The sequence below is a fragment of the Microcaecilia unicolor genome, chromosome 2 (assembly GCF_901765095.1).
Source record: "Microcaecilia unicolor chromosome 2, aMicUni1.1, whole genome shotgun sequence".
Classification (NCBI taxonomy): domain Eukaryota; kingdom Metazoa; phylum Chordata; class Amphibia; order Gymnophiona; family Siphonopidae; genus Microcaecilia; species Microcaecilia unicolor.
This window is the reverse complement of record NC_044032.1, coordinates 653,740,257-653,763,941: the sequence shown is the minus strand read 5'-3', so window position 1 is coordinate 653,763,941 and position 23,685 is coordinate 653,740,257. Positions and strand designations below refer to the sequence as shown.

Genomic DNA, 23,685 nt, shown 5'->3' with positions numbered 1-23,685 from the left:
GATGCTTGGGTGCATAAAGAGAGGCATGACCAGCAGGAAAAAGGAGGTGATAGTGCCATTGTATAAGTCTCTGGTGAGGCCTCATTTGGAGTACTGCATGCAGTTCTGGAGAGTGCACCTACAGAAAGGTATAAATAGGATGGAGTTGGTCCAGAGGGCGGCTACGAAATTAATAAGTGGTCTTAAATGCAAAAATTATAGGAACAGGCTTATGAACCTCAACATGTATACGCTGGAAGAGAGGAGGGAGAGAGGAGACATGATAGAAACGTTTAAATATCTCAAGGGCATTTATGTACAGGAAGAGAGCCTTTTCCAAATGAAGGAGAGCTCTGGAATGAGGAGGCATTTGACAAAGAGGCTTAGGAGTAATCTAAGGAAGTATTATTTCACAGAAAAGGTGGTGGAGGCATGGAATTACCTCTCGGTGGAGGTGGTGGAGCATACAGCGTTTTTTTAGCTTTTTCAGTTTTGTCTCACGAATATCTTGGAGGAATACCTATAAACATCAGACTCAGACCCCTGAGGAAGGCCTGCTGGCCGAAACACGGACCGTGTAGGGTCCTATTAAATTTTTCTGGCGCTCTAACTCCCTTGTTTTTGGTCTGTTTTGGGTTGTCTTCCGCCTTTTTTGTGTTTTGTTCTGTCCTTACAGGAGATTTGGACTTCCTTTTTTTGTATGCTTGGAGTCGAGGACTGTTCCAGAATTTAAAAAGGCATGGGATAAGCATGTGGGATCGCTTAGGAACAGGAAGAATTAGGGGTTACAGAGGATGGGCAGACTGGATGGGTCATGTGACCTTTATCTGCTGTCATGTTTCTATGTCCTTTCCCCTTTATCATTTCGTTGCCCTTCTCTGTACTTTTTCTAATTCCATTATCTCTTTTTTGAAATGCGATAGAAAGCCATTATAACGTTTTCATTTATGTTTTCCATTCCTTTCCAAAATATCCTAACACATCTTGTTCCCATCATGTATCTGCACTTGGCCCCTCAGCTACATGGTAAGCTGTGTATTAGTATCGTAGCTGTGTTATTTGAATGTTCTAATTGTGTGCTTATTGGATGTTTCATTGGTATTATGCTGACATCGTATTATATCTCTGTTATTTGAATTTCAGTGCGTTAAATGTGTATATTTTTGATACTGTTTCACGGTCGTCCTATTATTAGGTTTCAATTTGCTGTTTTTACCTCATTTATTGTTTTTATGTTTATATTTGGTCATTTTACTATTGTTATACTTTTAACTAAATTGTACGTTTTATGATAAACTGCCTTTGGTGAAATAATAAATCACATTAAATACATAAATAAAATAAATTACATTCTATTTGCTTTCTTAGCCACCGCTGCACACTGAGCAGGTTTCAAAGTATCATCAATAATGACACCTAGATCCTTTTCCTGAGTGGTGACTCCTAATGTGGAACCTTAACATCACGTAAATATAGTTTGGGTTCGTCTTTCCCACATGCATCACTTTGCACTTGCTCACATTAAACGTCTTCTGACGCCCAGTCTCCCAGTCTCGTAAGGTCCTCTTGTAATTTTTCACAATCCTCCTGCGATTTAACGACTTTGAATAACTTTGTGTCATCAACACATTTAATTACCTCCCATCTCTAGGTCATTTCTAAATATGTTAAAAAGCAGCGGTCCCAGCACAGACCCCTGGGGAACCCCACTATCTACCCTTCTCCATTGAGAATACTGACCATTTAACCCTACTCTCTGTTTTCTATCTTTTAACCAGTTTTTAATCCACAATAGAACATTACCTCCTATCCCATGACTCTCCAATTTCCAGTCTTTCATGAGGTACTTTGTCAAACGCCTTCTGAAAATCCAGATACACAATGTCAACCGGCTCCCCTTTATCCACATGTTTGTTCACCCCTTCAAAGAAATGTAGTAGATTGGCGATCCATGTTGGCTTTGTCTCATGAATCCATGCTTATGTATAAGCTCTGTAATTTTATTCTTTACAATAGTCTCTAACATTTTCCCCGGCACTGACATCAAGCTCACCGTTTTTTGTTTTGTTTTTTAATTGTCCAAGTTTGCTCTGAGTGTTAATCTGATCAGAGTAGTGATTTTGCTTTAACCATTTCAACTGCCTGAGCTTCTAGTTCAGTTGAAACTTGCTGAACTGGGGCTATGTTGCTTGAAACATGTATTCGTAGATATGAGCAAATAACATAGTAACATAGTAGATGACGGCAGAAAAAGACCTGCATGGTCCATCCAGTCTGCCCAACAAGATAAACTCATATGTGTATACCTTACCTTGATTTGTACCTGCCTTTTTCAGGGCACAGACCGTACAAGTCTGCCCAGCAGTATTTCCCGCCTCCCAACCACCAGTCCCGCCTCCCATCACTGGCTCTGGCACAGACCGTATAAGTCTGCCCTCCACTATCCTCGCCTCCCGGCTCTGGCACAGACCGTATAAGTCTGCCCTCTACTATCCTCGCCTCACAACCACCAACCTCTCTTCCCCCACCTGCTCCGCCACCCAATTTTGGCTAAGCATCTGAGGATCCATTCCTACTGCATAGGATTCCTTTATGCATATCCCACGCATGTTTGAATTCAGTTACCGTTTTCATCTCCACCACCTTCTTTTCTTGTTTTTTCTCCCCCATATTGGGTCAGACCAAACGTCCTGTTTCCAACAGTGTCCAATCTAGGTCACAATACCCAAAAAGTCGATTCCGTGCTGCTCTCACCCAGGAATTAATATACAGTGGGTTTCCCTGTGTCGGCTGGACCGACCAGCCAGGGCTGATCCGGTTTAGCTTTCACCGATTCACTGTAGGTCAGGATACTCAAACCACAGCCTTGTCCTCGTTCTGCACACTCTCTTTCCACCGCTCCTCTCAAGTAGGCACTACTCAAGGTGTCTTTATGGTATCGTTCACCAAAAATGTGCAGCAACTCCAATACTCTTATAAGTTAGGGGTTTTTATTCACATAGGGTGGTGGACTTTGGTCCTGAGGAACTGAGTTCGATTCCCACTTCAGGCACAGGCAGCTCCTTGTGACTCTGGGCAAGTCACTTAACCCTCCATTGCCCCATGTAAGCCGCATTGAGCCTGCCATGAGTGGGAAAGCGCAGGGTACAAATGTAACAAAAATAAAATAGATACTATTGGAGATTCTACATGGAATGTTGCTACTATTGGAGATTCTACATGGAATGTTGCTATTCCACTAGCAACATTCCACCATGTAGAAGGCTGCGCAGGCTTCTGTTTCTGTGAGTCTGATGTGCAGAAGCCTGCGCGGCCACATGGGTGATCTGCAAGGGCCGACTTCTAGAATCTCAAATAGTAGCAACAGTGGAGGAGTGGCCTAGTGGTTAGGGTGGTGGACTTTGGTCCTGAGGAACTGAGTTGGATTCCCACTTCAGGCACAGGCAGCTCCTTGTGACTCTGGGCAAGTCACTTAACCCTCCATTGCCGCATTGAGCCTGCCATGAGTGGGAAAGTGCAGGGTACAAATGTAACAAAAATAAAATAGATACTATTGGAGATTCTACACGGAATGTTGCTACTATTGGAGATTCTACATGGAATGTTGCTATTCCACTAGCAACATTCCATGTAGAAGGCTGCGCAGGCCACATTGGTGATCTGCAAGGGCCGACTTCTACATGGAATGTTGCTAGTGGAATAGCAACATTCCATGTAGAATCTCAAATAGTAGCAAGAGTGGCCTAGTGGTTAGGGTGGTGGACTTTGGTCCTGAGAAACTGAGTTTGATTCCCACCTTAGGCACAGGCAGCTCCTTGTGATTCTGGGCAAGTCACTTAACCCTCCAAAGCCGCATTGAGCCTGCCATGAGTGGGAAAGTGCAGGGTACAAATGTAACAAAAAAAAAAATCTTTGATCACACAGTTCACCATTTTTACTTCTCACAATCGTTCCATTTTACCAACACAGTTCAAGCTCCTTTCCTCAGGAAGACTTAACTACTGTTCAGCATCTGCTGACACCACTTTATACTCTCCAATAGTTTGTCAGCTCCTTCAGCTCTTCACAATCATTTCATTTCATCATCATAGTTCAACTTTTCATAGCACTACCTTCTGCCTCTGAGTAGTTTGCTGGGCTAGCCTCCTCCACAGGCTCCTTCCAAACCGCACCAGCTTCTTCTCCCCAATCCTAAATAGTTGAGGTAATGTAGCAACGAGGAAACCTTTCACCTTAACCCCCTTGAGTCTGTGCTAATGCTGAAACCTCCATACTCTCCTCCCCCAGCTCCTCAACTGCCTCCATTTTATCCCATTCCATAGCCTCCTCCCCACAGGGTTCCCCCAGCTGCTTCTCCTCTCCCTGATCAGAGACCATTTCCCAATCATCTCCCCTGCCCTCCAATTCCTGAGAGTCTTGCATAGGAACTGATGGCTTCTGGGGATGGTAGTTCCTTCCCTTAGTCGGTAGTCTGACCAGCCTCTTGGCCACTAGGGGCGAATCTCATGTTTATCAGGAATCTGTGAGTGAAACTTTCTCTTCCTTAAGAACACATCTCCCTCAGGCCTCTGCCTCTGCCTCTGCCTCAGCCGCCCTTGCGGCAGGCTCCTAAATTATGAGTATAATCTATGCTCCAAAATGGATTAAGCTCGTAATTTAGGAGCATAAATTTTAGGAGTGTAAATTTAGGAGCATAACCTTTATAGAATAAGGCCCAGTGTGGGTAAACCTCTGCAGTTCAGGAAACAGTTATTAAGCAGGCCTCTAGTGGCAGACCTAACACAAGCTTTGACTGCCGGGGGGAGGGGGGGAGGTTGCCACGCCCCAAACACAGCCTATAGTTCTTGTTTTCCCTCAAAGGTTAAGTTCTGGCTCCAGCCAGACCTCAGCAAAGCTTGCAAGTCTTAACAAAAGCACAAGGTTGGCTTACCTCAGCCAGGTCACAGCAGCTATGTTGGATTATTTGTAGTAAATAATTAGCAGATTTTAGTACACACAGCTTCAGCTTTAGAAATGTTAATTTCTTTCTTCATCTCTCTCTCATTCACCCCTGAATAATTCACTGCTGAGTCACTTTAAAGTTGAAGTAACAAAACATCTGTTTACTCACAGTTTGTAGTTAGATTATAATCAGACAGGCTTATATATACATATTACTATACATTTGTATTATCAGCTCCTTCCATGTGCTTAGATGGTAATGGATGCTCACACCACCATAGATCCTCTCAGGTTAGGAGAGATCATGAGCTCCATGTGCTCCATGTGCTCCATCTGCTGCATCTAAACCCCCACAGGAAGTTGCATAGCAGTGTGACCTCTCTAAGTAATTCACATCAGAGGTCACAGAGTAATCACAGAGAAATAATAGGTGACAGGCAATGCATGTAAAATACAATTACATTCCAACAAACCCCTTCTCATGCATAACTGTCATGCAATTATTTATTCATACAAAGTCCAAGCTTTATACGCAGATTCACAAAATGTTCTCTGGGTAACGGTTTGGTCATGATGTCAGCTGTCATCTCACTGGTGTGACAATAGTGTAGACTGATGACCCCTTCTTTCGCCAACTCTCGCACGTTGTGGTATTTCGTTGCGATGTGCTTGGTGCGTGACTGAACCTTGTCATTCTGTGACAGTCGGATGCAGCTCTGATTATCTTCCATTATCTGGATTGGTCTCTGTTCAGCTATACCAAAATCCAGCATAAGTTTTTCAATCCACATCAGTTCTCTGCACGCTTCCGATACAGCCACGTATTCAGCTTCTGTAGAAGACAAACTCACAATACTTTGTTTATGACTGGCCCATGAAATTTGTACATTTCCATACATAAACACATATCCACTTGTGGATTTATAATCAGAATGATCCCCTGCCCAATCTGAATCACAGTAACATATTAGTTTTGGATTACTATTGGCTGAAATCTTTAATTTACAATCAATGGTACCCTTTAAATACCTTACCATCCTTTTAACTGCAGTCCAATCTGATTTGGTAGGTGAGCTGACCCTTCTGCTCAAAATTCCTACTGCATTTGCTATATCAGCCCTGTACGTGGTAGCTAGATATAAAAGCTTACCTATGGCTGATCTATATTGGATGTTATCTGGTAAAGGTTCTCTTACTGTTTCATCCTTCAGAAAATCAGTGATCATGGGAGTGCTTACAACTTGGGCATCTTGCATACCTAAACTTTCAATAAGCTCATTTATTTTCTGCTTCTGGCTTAGAAGATAAGAACCATCATTTTGTTTCTCAATTTCTATACCAAGATAGTATGACACATTACCAAGTTCTTTTATCTCAACATTGAGGTTTAAACACTTTACAATGTCCTTGTACTCTTGCTCACTTTTGCTTGCAATGAGCAGATCATCAACAAAAGCTAAAATGTATGCATATTGTCCATTTGTGCACCTAGTGTACAAGCATTTATCTGCTTCACCTTGCTTAAATCCTAAATTTGTCAATATTTCATGCAATTTTTCATTCCAACATTTTGCACTTTGCTTTAATCCATAAAGACCTTTGTTTAATTTACACACTAGCTGTCTTTGTTTTGTATTTATGAAACCTGTTGGCTGTTCCATGTACAAGTCTTCAGTTATATCTCCGTGAAGAAATGCTGTTTTCACATCAATGTGTTTGACTTGCATGCCTTTTGAGACTGCAATGCTCAGAAGTGTTCTTATTGTCGTGTGTTTCACTACAGGTGCAAACACTTCATCAAAATCTTCTCCATATTTTTGAAGATATCCCTTTGCCACTAATCTGGCTTTATACCTTTCCACTTTTCCTTGTGCATTCCTTTTTAACTTGAATACCCATTTGCATCCTATAGCTTTCTTGCCAGGAGGTAATTTTGTAAGAATCCAAGTATTATTTTTATCCAATGCATCAATTTCTTCTTGTGCAGCTTTATGCCATTCAGCAGCTTCTTCTGCTGGCATTTTCTCAATCTCATCCCATGTTAAGGGCTCTTGAGCTTCTGCTGACTTTGTTAGGTAAGACAGTCTTGGGGGTGGAACACCTTTGTTTTCCCTGGATGAGCGTCTGACAACAGGTTGGTCTGACCTTTCCGCATCCTCTAAATCTGAGAGTCCTTCTCCAATTGATTCCCCTTCTCCAACTGTACTGTCTTCTTCAATGATCCTTTCTGTGTCTGCTTCCTCTGCCTGTTCCTCGTTAGATACAGATGAGTTGCTTTCAGACATCTGCCTTGGTATGGCATTTATATACACTGGCATGTCTATTATGGTTCTAGTTTCATATTCTGGATGATAAGGCTCATCTGGGATAATCCAGCCTTTATCAACCCTTTTGTTTTCATCAAAATATGTAACATGTCTTATGCCAACAATGCCAGTTTTCAGATTCAAAATTCTATATCCTTTGTGTCCTGGAGTATAGCCAACTAAAATGCCCCTTTCTGTTGTGGAATCCAGCTTATGCCTTCTTTGCTTTGGTACATGAGCATATGCTGTACTTCCAAATGTTCTTATGTGTGACAGGTTTGGCTTCCTACCATGCCATGTCTCATGTGGTGTGCGCTCAGCGCCTTTAGTTGGCATTCTGTTTTGTAGGTACACTGCTGTGAGAATGGCTTCCCCCCATAGTCTTTTAGGGAGATTGCTATCTGACAGCATACATCTGGTCATTTCCACAAGTGACCTAAATTTTCTCTCTGCAACAGAATTTTGCTCTGGTGTATAAGCTACTGTTGTGATATGCTGAATGCCTTCTTGTTCTAGAAATGTGCGCATGCTTTGTGAAGTGAACTCACCACCATTGTCGGTCTGAAGAACCTTTGGTTTTCTTTCAAATTTGTTGCTCACCATGGTTACGTATTTCTTCAGCATGTCTGTGACTTGACTTTTCTCTTTCAGCAAATAGGCCACACAATATCTAGAGAAATCATCCAAGAATATTAGCACAAATCTGTTATTTCCCAATGATGGGATATTAAACGGTCCACATAAGTCACTGTGTATTAAGTCCAGCACTTTATTACTCCTATTTCCTGTGTATGCAGGAAATGAGGGTCTCACACCTTTTTGAGTAACACAGTCTATGCATTTCTCCATTTTACCAGCATCTGCACTTATCTGAATGCCGGTGGCTAGTTGCCCACTGTAAAGATCCTGGATCACCTTAGAATCACGATGTCCCAGGCGGCGGTGCCAGATTTCCAGACTACATTTACCATCATTCTTCCTTACTTGCGCCATATGTGAGGCTTCACCTGAAATGTTCAGCTTATAAACATCATTATGCATAAAAGCTTCAGCATACACTTCATCATTTTTAGAGATTGTGCACTTACTGTTTTCAAAATGAATCACAAATCCCTTCTTATCTAATGTAGATACACTAAGCATATTGCAAACTGCTTGGGGAATATACAAGACATCACTTACAGGAATTTCTTTAACTTCATTAGACACTTTGCATTTTAAGAATCCAATACCTTTTGCTTGGATCTTAGCAGTCCCTGCGTTTGCAGTTTTAAGAATACCTTCCTCTGGACACATTTCCTGAAAGAAATTCTTACAATTGGTTAAATGGCATGTGCTCCCTGAATCCAAAATCCAAGTACTTTCATTTGAATTATTATTTACCATAGTCAAAGATTTTTCTGCCATTAGAAAGCCCTTGTGTTTATCTTTGTCCTTCATACATTTCCTGGTTTGAAAATTCTTTAGTTCCATTGGCTTAGGTGAGCTAGAGGGAGTGTTTTGTGTTTCCTTACACCATTTAGATACATGTCCCTCCTTTCCACATGAGTAGCAAATCAGCTTGCCCTTGGGTGGAGTTTTTCCATAGCTCCGCCTTCCTCTGTTCTTTGCCAAGAAATTTGTTTCATTTCTCTCTGACTTGCTTTGAGAACACATCTCCTCAGAATCATTTATTATGCATTCCTGCCTTAGTTTTGATGTTGTCTGTTCAAAAGATTGCCCTTCAATGGCCTCATTTACAGACCTAAAAACATCAAACTTCTTTGATAGTGAGGTAAAAAGAAATGCTCTTTTCAATGCATCACACATGGGAATTCCAGAAAGTTCTAGCTTTTGAAATGAAGACATAAGATGCATAATGTGATCATTACATTTACTTTTATCCCTTAATTTGGTTTCATTCAACTCTGCCAACCAAATTGGTTGCTGCTTTGCATATGTAGTTGCATACATAGTTCTCAGTTTATATAAAATGTCCTTTGGTGTATCTTTTCCCTCCACTAATATGGCTTGTTTCTCTGAGAGAGCTTCCAAAAGCATGCACTTCACATAATAGTTTGCATTGTCCCATTCAGCCATATTTTCAGCTGTTCTGTCTTGGTCTAAGCATATATTTAATCTTTTTGCTCGAAGGAGACATATGAATCTTAATTCCCACTGCTGATAATTAAACTCAGTTAATTTAGGCACCTTGAGAGAATAGAACAATGGTGAATTTCTTCCCTCAGCCATTTTCTTAGCCTTCTGTCTGCTGTGTGGGGGGAGAGAGAGACAGACTGAATCTTTCCTTTAAAACTTAAGAGAAAAATGTGGCCTTTTTTTCTGCCTGGTAATATTTCTCTTCTTTTTCAATTCCTGGCCCCTGGGCCCATAACCCTTTTGTTGGATTATTTGTAGTAAATAATTAGCAGATTTTAGTACACACAGCTTCAGCTTTAGAAATGTTAATTTCTTTCTTCATCTCTCTCTCATTCACCCCTGAATAATTCACTGCTGAGTCACTTTAAAGTTGAAGTAACAAAACATCTGTTTACTCACAGTTTGTAGTTAGATTATAATCAGACAGGCTTATATATACATATTACTATACATTTGTATTATCAGCTCCTTCCATGTGCTTAGATGGTAATGGATGCTCACACCACCATAGATCCTCTCAGGTTAGGAGAGATCATGAGCTCCATGTGCTCCATGTGCTCCATCTGCTGCATCTAAACCCCCACAGGAAGTTGCATAGCAGTGTGACCTCTCTAAGTAATTCACATCAGAGGTCACAGAGTAATCACAGAGAAATAATAGGTGACAGGCAATGCATGTAAAATACAATTACATTCCAACAAGCTAGACGTATTCGATCAAGGCATAGACTGGGGTTTCTGTTCTTCCTTCCCTGGGCCTCCTTGACCTCAACCTGGCTCTGTCTTATATACTCCTGGGTATGGGCTCCGCTCTTCCCAGCTCACCTCCTCCTGGGGCAGGTTTCGTGTTGTTAAGGTGGTCCAGGCTTTTGAAGGGACTTTTCTCCTGGAGTGGAGGAGTAGCCTAGTGGTTAGTGCAGTGGACTTTGATCCTGGGGAACTGAGTTCAATTCCCACTGCAGCTCCTTGTGACTCTGGGCAAGTCACTTAACCCTCCATTGCCCCTGGTACAAAATAAGTACCTGAATATATGTAAAACTGCTTTGAATGTAGTTGCAAAATACCACAGAAAGGCAGTATGCCAAGTCCCATTTCCCTTTTCCCCTCCCCCTTTCCCTTATGACATCACAATATCAGAAGTGAGCCAAGTATCGGGCAATCAAGCCATTGTGACATCACTGATGAGGTTGGCTCTTATTGGTGGAATGAGTGGAGGAGTAGCCTAGTGGTTAGTGCAGTGGACTTTGATCCTGGGGAGCTGAGTTCAATTCCCATTGCAGCTCCTTGTGACTCTGGGCAAGTCACTTAACCCTCCATTGCCCCTGGTACAAAATAAGGACCTGAATATATGTAAACCACTTTGAATGTAGTTGCAAAAACCTCAGAAAGGCGGTACATCAAGTTCCAGTTCCCTTTTCCTTAAGGGAGAGGGGCAGTGCTCTGTAGACCCCCTCACAGTCACCTTGGAGGAACTTCATACACTTCCAACTCCAGCATCTTTCACACATTTAGTAGGTGGTAGATATATAGTCTCTGACTCATTAATAAAAGAATTTCAAATCCCTTTCCCTTTCAGTTCAGATGATATGATATTACTGAGCTTCTAGTATCTTAGTGAGTGGCAATAGGGTTACTAAGCTCTTATCCCAGTCATGGTAATGGTTAATTCTCCTTTAGATGTTATTTGTGTTTCCTGAGTGCTAAAAGCTTGCCTTGTGAACAGGTTAAGGATAACCCGCAAGGTGGGTGAATTATCCCCTGACACCAGTACGAAGTTGGCAACTCACTAATTCCACTGTTGTCTGCTTTCAATCCCTTTCCCGCTTCAACCTTAGCTCTTCTCACACTACATTTTAGGATCCGATCTCCTAGTTACCGGACCTTCAGGTTCTTCAGAGGAAGATCTGTAACTCAGACTGACCTCTCTGAACAGTTTACTGCAACTTGGGAAAGCTTCAGGATGCAGCTAATTAACATATTGGCAGCCCCTACATGTCTCTTAATCCCTTGAACAGGGAGCTAAGATTCCTGATAGACCCCTGTTTGGGAGGGAGGGGGTGAACTTCCCTACTTATAGCTCCACTGCATCACTCTTAGCTGGACTCCCTCTAGGAGAGGAAAGTGTCATGACTGTGGTCGTGACTCCACTTTTGGACTCACCTTGTCTTCCGGTGGTAAGCTTCAGAGGTGGCTCCAGTCTGTTTTTCCTTGCATTGTTGCCTGTGCTACCACTTCTGTGTTTCAAGCCTCACTCTGGTGTTCTGTGGGCTTCAAGCCTCACTCTGGTATTCAATGTGTTTCAAGCCTCTTTCCTGTAATCATGACATCATCAGTAAAGGCCTTCATAAGGAAGGTGAGGACTTCAGACAGCCCAGAACACTGCAGCCAGACTCATATTCGGTAAAACAAATTACGAAAGTGCTAAACCTTTACGAGAGAAACTACACTGGCTCCCACTTAAAGAGCGAATCACGTTCAAAATATGCTCCTTGGTCCACAAAACCATTCACGGAGATGCTCCAGCCTACATGTCACTTCCGCAAACTACTGAAGACCCATCTCTTTAACATGGCATATCACAAAAATCAACCAATGTGAATATACAAAACTCCCCCACATAAATTCTGAACTGTTTGTCAATATCTGTTTGTTATACTACTACCATGTCTTATCACTATCATGTTACCAAAAATCCTGCTGTAACACTAACTATCTATTTTCCTAATACACTTCCATTACTCACGATGTATTGTAAGCCACATTGAGCCTGCAAAGAGGTGGGAAAATGTGGGATACAAATGCAATAAATAAATAAATAATAAATAAATAAATTTATTCAGGGCCTTTGCATAGCCAAAGGTCTCCAGGTTTGTCGGTGTTCTTGTGTAACACTTCTGCCCTGTTTCCTAGTCTGTGTTCTTGTGTAACACTTCTGCCCTGTTTCCTAGTCTGTGTTCTTGTGTAACACTTCTGTCTTGTCTCCTAGCTATTTTATTATTTATTTATTTATTGCATTTGTATCCCACATTTTCCCACCTATTTGCAGTCTCAAGGTGGCTTACAGAGTTTGTTATGACATTGTCATTACATGATATCAGATACACTTAGTGTTATGTAGAGATTAAGTAAGGGAAGACAGAAGAAAGGTGTCAGGTAGGTTAGTAAGTGTGCCTGTGTGGCACTTCTGCCTTAGTTCTTATCTGATTGCCTGTGTGCTAGGGTTAGCACTTCTGTCTTGGTCTGACTGTTTGTCTCTGCACTAGGGTTAGCACTTCTGTTAGTTTTTGCCTGTTTGATCTGTTGTTTGAATCTGAATGTCTGTGTGGCACAGCCTTGCACCTCTGTGTGGCTTCCCTCTATGCTTGTGGCCGTGTGGCCCAGCCTAGTGTTCTGCCTTGCCTGCATTGCATTGTGCTCTGCCTAGCCTGCCTTGCACTGTGCTCTGCCTAGCCTGCCTTGCCTTGTATTCTGTTCTGCCTAGTCTGCCTTGTCAAGTGTTCTGTCTAGACTGCCTTGCCTTGTGTTCTGCCTAGTCTGCCTGGTCTTGAGTTCTGCCTTGTCTGCTTCTGCCTGTGTGTACATGCCTTTTCTTTTGTCTTCAGCCATTGTGCTTGGGTTCCTGTTCGGCCTTGCAGCCCGTTTGAGTATCTTTCTTCTAGCTTTACTTAGCTCTGCTCCTGTGTACCCTGTTCCTGCCTGTGTGCTTCTTGCACTTCTAGACTGTTCCAGTCCTGCCTAGTCAAGCTCAGTTCCTGTGTACCCCGTTCATGCCTGTTGTGTGCTTCTTGCACTTCTAGTCTGTTCCAGTCCTGCCTGATACTGAATTTTACTGTTTAGTCCAGTCCTGGTTGGAAGGTCCGCCTGCTGCTGCCATTCTTCAGCAGCGGCCCAAGAGCTACATTTCCCAGAATCCATGACAGTGTGCAAAGGCCTCCGAGTCCATAACCGTGACAGTATGCAAAGGCCCTGAGGTCGTGACAGAAAGTCACGGTTCTTCCCTTGTTCTTTGATTTTATACTTCCCTCCAAAAGCTCACAGTTGAATCCTGTTGGATCTCCATCTCTGAAAGTACTTCTTGCTCTTACACTTTGATTGGCATCTGATTCTTGGAGCAGGAGGCCAGATGGTTCTGTCTGCAACTGCAGTGACGTAACATTTCGGCAGCTTGCCCTCCCAGCTACAGTAACAGTTAACAGTGGAGGAATAGCCTAATCATTAGTGCAGTGGGCTGGGGAGCTGGGTTTAATTCCCAGTGCAGTTCCTTGTGACCCTGGGCAAGTCACTTAACCTTCTGTTGCCCCAGGTACAAATAAGTACCTGTATTTACTATGTAAACTGCTTTGAATGTAGTTGCAAAAAACACAGAAAGGCAGTATATCAAGCCCCATTCCCTTATCCACAAGCACAGAATCTTGTTACTATTTGAGATTCTACTTGGAATGTTGCTACTATTTGAGATTCTACATGGAATGTTGCTACTATTTGAGATTCTGTTGCTACCATTTGAGATTCTACATGGACTGTTGCTACTATTTGAGATTCAACATGGACTGTTGCTACCATTTGAGATTCTGTTGCTACTATTTGAGATTCTACATGGAATGTTGCTATTATTTGAGATTCTTTTGAGAGTCTACATGAAATGTTGCTACTATTTGAGATTCTACATGGATTGTTGCTACTATTTGAGATTCTGTTGCTACCATTTCAGATTCTAAATGGAATGTTGCTACTATTTGAGATTCTACATGGATTGTTGCTAGTGGAGGAGTAGCCTAGTGGTTAGAGCAGCAGACTTTAATCCTGGTGAAATAGATTCAATTCCCACTATAGCAGCTCCTTGTTACTTAATCCTCCATTGTGTCAGGTACAAACCTTAGCTTTTGAGCTCACTAGAGACAGAAAAAGTACTTGCAAATAGTATATGGAAATTGCTTTTGTTGTACCCACAGAAAGATGGTATATCAAATCCATGACCCTCTACCCTTTCCCGGGCTTAATTGTGCATTGAGTGAAAAAAAAACATTTTCTTCAGTTTGTTTTAAAAGAGAGACTTAGAAACTTTATCCGGCCAGTGCAACCACAGCTCTTGAGGTGAGACTTAGTCATAGATTTTAGTTTCCTCTAGAACCGGGGTTCTGATCCCAGTCCTTGGGATGCACCCTACCAGTCTGCTTTTCAAGATATCCACAATGAACATGCATGAGATAAATTTGCATGCACTGCAGATCTCCCGAAAACCTGACTGCCTGGCTGCGTCCCAAGGACTGGGTTGAGAACCCCTGCTCTAGAACCATTTCATAACCAAAGAATCAGAATTGGGATCAGAAAGGATGCTGTTGCAGCTGATCAGCTGAATTCTTAACAGTTTGTCACATGCGCGGAGCTCACAGTGTCACAGTCACCCAGGAGGCAGTGTCAAGAATCAGTGCAGAAAATGAAAACTGACAAAGATTCAGTGCAAATCTGATCTGACGCTTAACATGTTCTCTGAATTGCAACTAATTTATTTTAGTTAGTTAATTTCTGGTATACCGCCTGGAAGCCCAACCACTCTAGAAGGTCCCTGGAAGGTTCACATTCTAATTTTGAGCCGGAAGCAATGGTGGGGTATGAACAGTGCGTTTTTTCTAGCAAAAAAGGTGCCGGTACTCTAATGTTAGGCCACCTTTCAGGGGTGAGGTGATCACTGAGAGACCCACCCCACAATAGCCAGGCCCCCTGTAACTAGTCATAGAATCTATGACAAGGCAGAACAGTGGCGTTCCTAGGGTGGCTGACACCTGGGGCGGATAGCCGATGCGCTCCCCCCCCCGGGTGCAGCGCAACCCCTCCCACCCCCGGTGAAAGGCCACCTCCCCCCAGCGAAAGGACACCCCCCGGGTGCATTTTTACCTGCTAGGAGGGTGCTACGCGCCTGTCTGCTTCGCTCGTTCCATGCTCCCTCTGCTCCGGAACAGGAAGTAACCTGTTCCGGGGCAGAGGGAGCACGGAAAGAACAGAGCAGAAAAGCGCGCGGCACCCCCCCCCCAGCGGCATGCACCTGGGGCAGACCGCCCCCACCTCCCCCCCCCCCTTGGTACGCCACTAAGGCAGAATTGATGTGTAGAGCCTGAGCTCTTTCATTAAAACTTGAGGTCCGTAGGTCAATTTTAGCAGACAATGGAAAAGGTGCCAGTACTCAGTACCCCCAAGTACCCCCTCAGAAAAAGCCCTGGGTATGACTATACATGCTTATAAATGTAGAGGGAATTAACATAGCCATACTGGGTCAGACCAGTGGCCCATCTAGGCCAGTATCCTGTTACCAGCAGTGGCCAATTCTGGTCACAAGTACCTGGCAGAAACCCAAATAGTAGCAACATTCCATGCTACCAATCCCACGGCAAGCAGTGACTTCCCCCATGTCCATCTCAATAACAGACTATGGACTTTTTCCTCTGGGAACACGTCCAAACCTTTTTTTAAATCCAGATATGCTAACAGCTGTTACCACATCCTCTGGCAACGAGTTCCAAAGCTTAACTGCTCTTTGAGTGAAAATAATTTTCTTCTGTTTTCAAAGTATTTCCATGTAGTTTCATTCAGTGTCCCCTGGTCTTTGTATTTTTTGAATGACTGAAAAATTGATGTCTCTTTTCCAAGCTGAAGAGCCCTAACCTCTTTAGCCTTTCCTCATACGAGAGGAGTTCCATCCCCTTTATCATTTTGGTCGCTCTTCTTTGAACCTTTTCTAATTCCACCACATCTTTTTTGAGATATGGCGAACAGAACTGAACGCAATACTCAAGGTGAGGTCGCACCATGGAGCAATACAGATGCATTATAAAATTCTTGGTTTTATTTTGCATTCCTTTTTCTAATAATTTCTAGCATTCTGTTTGCTTTTTTGGCTGCCGCCACACACTGGGCAGAAGATTTCAGTGTATTGTCTATAATGACACCTAGATCTTTTTCTTGAGTGCTGACTCCTAAGATGGACCCTAGAATCAGGTAAATGTCATTTGGATTATTCTTCCCAATGTGCATCACTGCATTTGTCCACCTTAAATTTCATCTGCCATTTGGATGCCCAGTCTTCCAGCTTCCTAAGGTCTTCTTGCAATTTTTCACAATATGCATGCGTTTTGACAAACTTTGAATAGTTTTGTGTCATCTGCAAATTTAATCACCTCGCTCATCATTCTGATTTCCAGATCATTTATAAATATGTTAATTAGCACTGGTCCCAGATCCCTGTGGCACTCCACTATCCACCCTCCTCCATTGACAAAATGACCATTTAACTCTACCCTCTGTTTTTTGTCCAATGACCAATTCCTAATCCACAGAAGCACATTGCTTCCTATCCCATGACTTTAAAAAAAAAATTTTTTCAGGAGTCTCTTATGAAGAACTTCGTCAAAAGCTTTCTGAAAATCTAGATGCATTACATCAACGGGCTCACCTTTGTCCATATGTTTATTAATGCCTTCCAAGAAATTAAGCAAATTGGTGAGGCAAAAGCTCTCTTGACTGAACCCGTGCTGACTCTGTCCCATTAAACCATGTTTGTCTACGTGTTCCATAATAAACACTCACTCACTTCAGATGCTACAGCCCCCTTTTTCCCCACCCCCAGAACATAACACTGTGTTTTTTATGTACGTGGATGTCTTTTGTCTTGAGTTGCCGAAGGAAGCTTTGTTTTTTTAAAAGCAGTCTGATTGTGCCTCGGTGTGCATGTTTACTTTCCTATTTATGTTTGTCGTTCCTTTCATAGTTATTTTTTTTTTGAGTTTTGATTTTATTGTGTATATTGCTTTGATTTATGCTGTAACTAAAGCAATTCAGCAAATTTTAATAAACATGGATGCAGGCTATTAGACATGACACGGGCCATGTCAAGTCTACCAATAAATTTTGTTCCTCCAGTCCGTGGTTCTGCTTTTTGTTTCCTTTTTTTAATTAAATATTTTCTTTATTAAAGTATTACAAGTATCAAGAAAGCCATACAGTACAAATGGCTTCCAAATCCTGGTACTTAATACACAAAGGAGTCTAGAAATTACACATACATAACATCAAATTTGTTTATATGGTCCAGTTAGAAGTAAGTGGTATAATCACAAGACTGAATTTTTCATGTGAAACTTCCCTTTAAACCCCCCTCCCCCACCCCTCATTCTTCAAGCACAACATTTATTACAAAAACATTAATTTGTTCAGTTGATGTATCTTGGGATATATTATGCTAATGGGAAGGAGAGAACGTGAAAAGACATAAACATGTGATTTCAATCTTCATTAGCTGGTAATGTGTTGGGTTTATGAGTTTGAAATTGTTTCCATGAGGCTCTGTAATTGGTGGTGTGCTTGAGCAGGCTCTCACAGGCTCGCAAGAGCCGGTTGTTAAGTTTTGAAGAATTTTGGGAGCCGGTTGTTAAAGTAGGGCTCTCCATGGCTACTTTAACAACTGACTCCCAAAATATGGGCTTGGGCCCCCTGCTGAATTATCTTTTACTTTGCTGGTGGGGATGCTGAGCCCTGCCAGCCAAGTAAATAGACTACTGCTGCTCCCCACTCCTTGTTTCCAGCTCTGGGCAGCAGGCTGGGACTTCTCGAGCATGTGAGAGAAGTTCCAGCATGCTGCTCAGAGCAAGACATTGGGAGTGGTGGCAGTCCATTTATTGGCTGCCAGCAAAGGTATGCCTAGCGTGCCCGCAGAAGGGAGGGAGGAGAGAGAGGCAAGTGTTGCTCTCCCTCCCTCCCCCCCCCCCCCCCCCCGGCCACCCCTGGCCCTTCCAACTGCAGAGCTGGCTATGTCCGGAGAAAGAGCCTGTTGTTAAAAATTTACCAGCACACCCCTGTCTGTAATTCACCCATTTGGTAGAGGTTTTCCTTTGGCAGGTAAACAATTCAAAAGAAGCCATATCACGCATTCTGGTAAGCCATCCCCTAAGTGGAGGGTCATCTGAGCAAGTTCAAAATTGCAGGATTAACGTTTTGACCAATAAAATGGCAATATAAAGAAAACGTAATCATCTCTTTTTGTAGGCCCTGTTCAGAAAAGAATCTGAGTGTCTCTCAATACAAGTGCCTGATAATTCCATTTTGCTGTCTATTGTGTGACTTTTTCAAAAACTGAGAAAACCTTGTTCCACATGGTTAACACAGGGCATTCCAAGAAGTCTTACCCTTAGCATTATGACACTTAATGCAACTGGGATCTGTCCACAGTCCTATCTGCCCCCTTCTCTGGTTAGATATGTTCTGTGCAATAATTTGACTTGGTTATGCAGGTCAGGGACTGTAACATCCATTGTTAGATCTCTAGCCCAGACACTAGCCATAATAGTCAGGGATTTGTCTGCTTGAAGATCCCTTCCAACACTGTACCAAAATGGGAGCTTGTTAGAAAGTGTGGGTATACTACTACTACTACTTATCATTTCTAAAGCGCTACTAGGCGTACGCAGCGCTGTACACTTGAACATGAAGAGACAGTCCCTGCTCGACAGACCTTACAATCTAATTAGGACAGACAAACAGGACAAACAAGAGATAAGGGAATATTAAAGTGAGGAAGATAGAATAAGAGTTCTGAACAAGTGAATAAGGGTTAGGAGTTAAAAGCTGCATCAAAAAGGTGGGCTTTTAGCTTAGATTTGAAGACGGCCAGAGATGGAGCTTGACGTACCGGCTCAGGAAGTCTATTCCAGGCATATGGTGCAGCAAGATAAAAGGAATGGAGTCTGGAGTTAGCAGTGGAGGAGAAGGGTGCAGATAAGAGAGATTTACCTAGTGAACAGAGTTCCCGGGGAGGAATGTAGGGAGAGATGAGAGTGGAGAGGTACTGAGGAGCTGCTGAGTGAATGCACTTATAGGTCAATAAGAGGAGTTTGAACTGTACGCGGAAACGGATAGGAAGCCAGTGAAGTGACTTGAGGAGAGGGCTAACAAATGGTAACAAATACGTTAGTAGGACTCCCAATCTACCTCATGCAAGGTGCTCAATGTATTGAAGTAATGTCTTAGCTGCATCATTTATTTGGGACTACCCAATCCTTGTATGCAGACATTCCAGGTAGTGCAGAATTCTGTAGTTAGATTGCTGTTTGGGCTTTCTGTGATGGAACCTGTAACTGTTTACCTCAAGCGTTTGAAATAGTTGCCTGTTAAGTACCATCTTTTGTTCAAACTGTTATTGTTAACACCCCATGCACTGAGTATTGCTTATTGCGTTCAGTTCTGGTCACCGTATCTCAAAAAAGATATAGCAGAATTAGAAAAGGTTCAAAGAAGAGCGACCAAAATGATAAAGGGGATGGAACTCCTTTCGTATGAGGAAAGGCTAAAGAGGTTAGGGCTCTTCAGCTTGGAAAAGGGACGGATGATATGATTGAGGTCTACAAAATCCTGAGTGGTGTAGAACGAGTAGAAGTAAATCAATTTTTTACTCATTCCAAAAGTACAAAGACTAGGGGACACTCAAGGAAGTTACATGGAAATACTTTAAAAACAAAAAGGAGGAAATATTTTTTCACTCAACAAATAGTTAAGCTCTGGAACTCTTTGCCGGAGAATGTAGTAACAGCGGTTAGCGTATCTGGAGTTTTAAAAGATTTGGACAAGTTCCTGGAGGAAAAGTCCATAGTCTGCTATTGAGATAAACATGAGGAAGCCGTTGCTTGCCCTGGGATTGGTAGCATGGAATGTTGCTACTATTTGGGTTTCTGCCAGGTACTTGTGTCCTGGATTGGCCACTGTTGGAAACAGGTTACTAGGCTTGATGGACCTTTGGTCTGTTCCAGGATGGCAGCACTTATGTACTTATGGGCTTCGCACATGGTAGACTAGGGTGGTACTCAAAGTGTGGAGGAACACTCAATCCCTATGAGCGTCGTCAGAGAAAGTCCAGAGAGTAGGGTGGGCTGGCTGTTCCAAAGAAACCAAAGGAGATGCTTGCTCAATGATGTGATCTTTATTGAAGGTCATAAAATGACTCGACACAGCTGTTGTGTTTCGGCACCAAGGCACCTGCCTCAGGAGTCTACAAAATATATAATGCTAGTATAAACATAGAAATCATAATTAAAAAGTCTTAAAAACAATAGCGTACAATGAAAAAGTGAAATTAAAAAAATAAAAATAAAAGTGAAATAAAAGAATTGGAATAAAAAAAAGTAAGTAAAACGCAAGACAAGAAATAAGATCTTGTAATAGTTCAGATGGTAAGACTAAGGTGGTAACTGCTTTGTTCATGAATCACTAAAGGAATGTATATTTATAGTGGATTGGGAAGAGAGGAAATGAAGGCTGCAACCCAGGTCACTCTCTCTCTCTCTGTTATCTTTCCTCAGGTCCTGTGAGGGCAGCCCGTCACTGTGGCGAATGACTGCGATGAGGGAGAAGAGCAGGCGGCAGGCAGTGCGAGGCCCGGCGTTCATGTTCCACGGCAGGGCTACTAGCCTGACAGCAGAGGAGGAACGCTTCCTGGATGCGGCAGAGTACGGTAACATCCCAGTGGTACGGCGGATGCTGGAGGAGTCTCATACCCTTAATGTCAACTGTGTGGACTACATGGGCCAGAATGCTCTGCAGCTGGCTGTGGGCAACGAACATCTGGAAGTCACGGAGCTGCTGCTGAAGAAGCCAAATTTGGCACGGATTGGAGATGCGCTGCTGTTGGCCATCAGTAAGGGCTACGTGCGCATTGTAGAGGCGCTTCTGAGCCACCCCGCCCTGGCTGGAAGTGGCTGGTTGGCACTGAGCCCTGGCGAGCAGGAGCTGCAGGACGACGACTTCTATTCTTACGATGAGGACGGCAGCAGGTTCTCACCCGATGTCACCCCTGTCATCCTGGCAGCTCACTGCCAGAAGTACGAGGTAGTGCACATGCTGCTGAGCCGCGGGGCCCGCATCGAACGGCCCCATGACTACTTTTGCAAGTGTGGTGACTGCGCTGACAAGCAGCGTCATGACGCCTTCAGTCACTCCCGCTCCAGGATCAATGCCTACCGTGGGCTGGCCAGCCCTGCCTACCTCTCCCTGTCCAGCGAGGATCCTGTGCACACAGCCCTGGAGCTGAGCAATGAGTTAGCCAAGCTGGCCAATATTGAGAAGGAGTTCAAGGTAACCCAGTTCTCATATATTCACTACTTGGATTTAACACAAAGCTTGGGACACAATATATTGGTTCAGAAAATGACAGGCAGTGTGGGTGCTTAAGGGACGTGTATAAGATATGATCTGTACAGTGGTTCATCTGCCATGATAACAGACTCACACGCCATGATTAATTTTATGATTAACATAAAAATCAGGGGCCTAAGGTCTGCCTAGGCCCCCTAAAGTTCTGCAGTTTTAGATGATCTGGGATATCAACCATGCACATCTCTGTCACGCCCCTCACCTGGTTCAGATAGCCACTAGGGTCCTGCAGCATGCCATTTACTTCCTGGTTGCTGCACTTTCCTTTGATAGATGGGCGCTGACAGATGACCTCACTTCTGGCTAGGGAAGTGCTCTACAGTCCTCCAGTGCTTCAGCAACAGGCTTCCAGAGTTGTGCCTCTCCGGTGTTTGTTGTGTATAATTATTTGCATGTTCCCACCAATTATCTTGACCTCATATTCCCCCAGACTGCCCCTACACAGTCCAGGAATTAACAAGCTCCATAATTAGAAGGACTCGCTGGGATATAAGAAGATAGTTTATTGCAATCTTACCAAAAACAGTACAGGCAAATTAGGCAATCATCTCTGGAACATGATGGGACGCTTCATACAGCAGGTGCAGTCTGATCTCTCCCCTCAGCCGCCTGGTCAGTTCTTTCTTCCAGCTTTGTTTGTTCCTGCAGGGCCGCCAAGAGGGGGAGGGCAAGATTCCTTGGCCCTGGGCCTCCAAGGGGGGCCCGGAGCCACCGTCACATCAACAAAGCTTCTGGTGGCAGGCAGGTACAAACAGGCAGAAGGCTGAATTGCCTCCTGCCTGTATGTGCCAGCCATTTTTTTTCCAGTTTTTCTCCCACCGCCTTGGGTCTGGTTCCCTCTCCTGCCATTCCCCGGGTCCATTTAGTGCCTCTGCCTCTTCCTTCCTCCTACCGGTTCTGAAGCGACGCCTTCAAATTCGGCGGCGGCTGCTGCTACAGCTGTTCAAGCAGGCGGCTTCTGAGCAGGTCTGGGGATTTCCTTTCCTTTGGCTGTGTCCCATGCCTGCCTCCTATAATGCAACTTCCTGTTGCCATGCAGGCGGGACACAGCCAAGAGAAGGGAAGGTGAGCACCGGAGTCAGAGGAGGCAACAAGCATGGAACATGGCTGGTAGTACTAGTAGTTCAGAGCACACCTTCACCATCTTGAATATGGGCAAAGAAGCTTGAGGCCCAGTTATAATATATTTATTTATTTATGTATTTATTGCATTTGTATCCCACATTTTCCCACCTCTTTGCAGGCTCAATGTGGCTTACAATACATCATGAATAGTGGACATATATTAGAAGATAGACAATTAGTGATATAGAAGGATCTTGGGAACATGATAATGATAAAACATGATAGCAGTATAACAAGCAACTATTATAAGACAGTTCTGAATATATGTGGAGGAGTTGTGTATATTCACATTGGTTGATCTTTGTGGTAAGCCTTGTTAAAGAGATGGGTCTTCAGTAGTTTGCGGCAGGGGCGTATCTGGACTCCGGCGGTAGGGGGGGGGGCCAGAGCCAGAGGGAGGGGGCACATTTTAGCCCCCATTGCCAGACCCCCCCCCCCCCCGCCACCAACGACTCCACCCCCCTCCCGCCGCCAATCCTCCCCCGCTGCCGTTGCTTACCTGTACAAGTACAACGTGCTGCGACGTCAGACTCCGAACTGGATTCAACAGCTTTCAACAGCAGCACAGCCACGGAGGACGAAGAAGAACTTTAAAGACCTCGGGTCGGCTGGCGGGGGTTGGGGGTCCCCCGCCAGCTGAAGAAATATTTTTAAAGGCAGCGGCAGGTGGAAGCGGACCTCGGCTGGTGGGGGTTGGGGTCCCCCGCCAGCAAAGGTAAGCAACGGCAGCGGGGGAGGCTTGACGGCGGTAGGTGGGTCCAGGGCGAAATCTGCGGGGGCCCAGGCCCCTGTGGCCCCATGCAGATACACCCCTGGTTTGCGGAAGTTCATAATATAACTGTGACAGGGCCTCCCTATATGGCTCGATGGGCCGAAACTGTGTGATTCCACGGCAAGAAAATCCAAGGTCTCTTTCCACTCAGGACCAGAAATCTCACTAGAGATTCTACTGTTTTTTTCCCGGTGTCAGAGCTTTTCTCCCCGAGCTGACTTTTCCCCATCTA

The 23,685-nt window shown here is 43.7% G+C and overlaps 1 protein-coding gene across 1 annotated transcript in view; it reads left to right on the top strand.

Moving 5' to 3' along the window:
* TRPC3 (transient receptor potential cation channel subfamily C member 3) overlaps positions 1-23,685 on the top strand; it is a 105,818-nt gene that overhangs the window by 6,276 nt on the left and 75,857 nt on the right. The window contains exon 2 of the mRNA XM_030191771.1: positions 20,707-21,478. Coding sequence (XP_030047631.1) covers positions 20,707-21,478 — 772 coding nt within the window. The remainder of the gene's footprint in view (positions 1-20,706; positions 21,479-23,685) is intronic.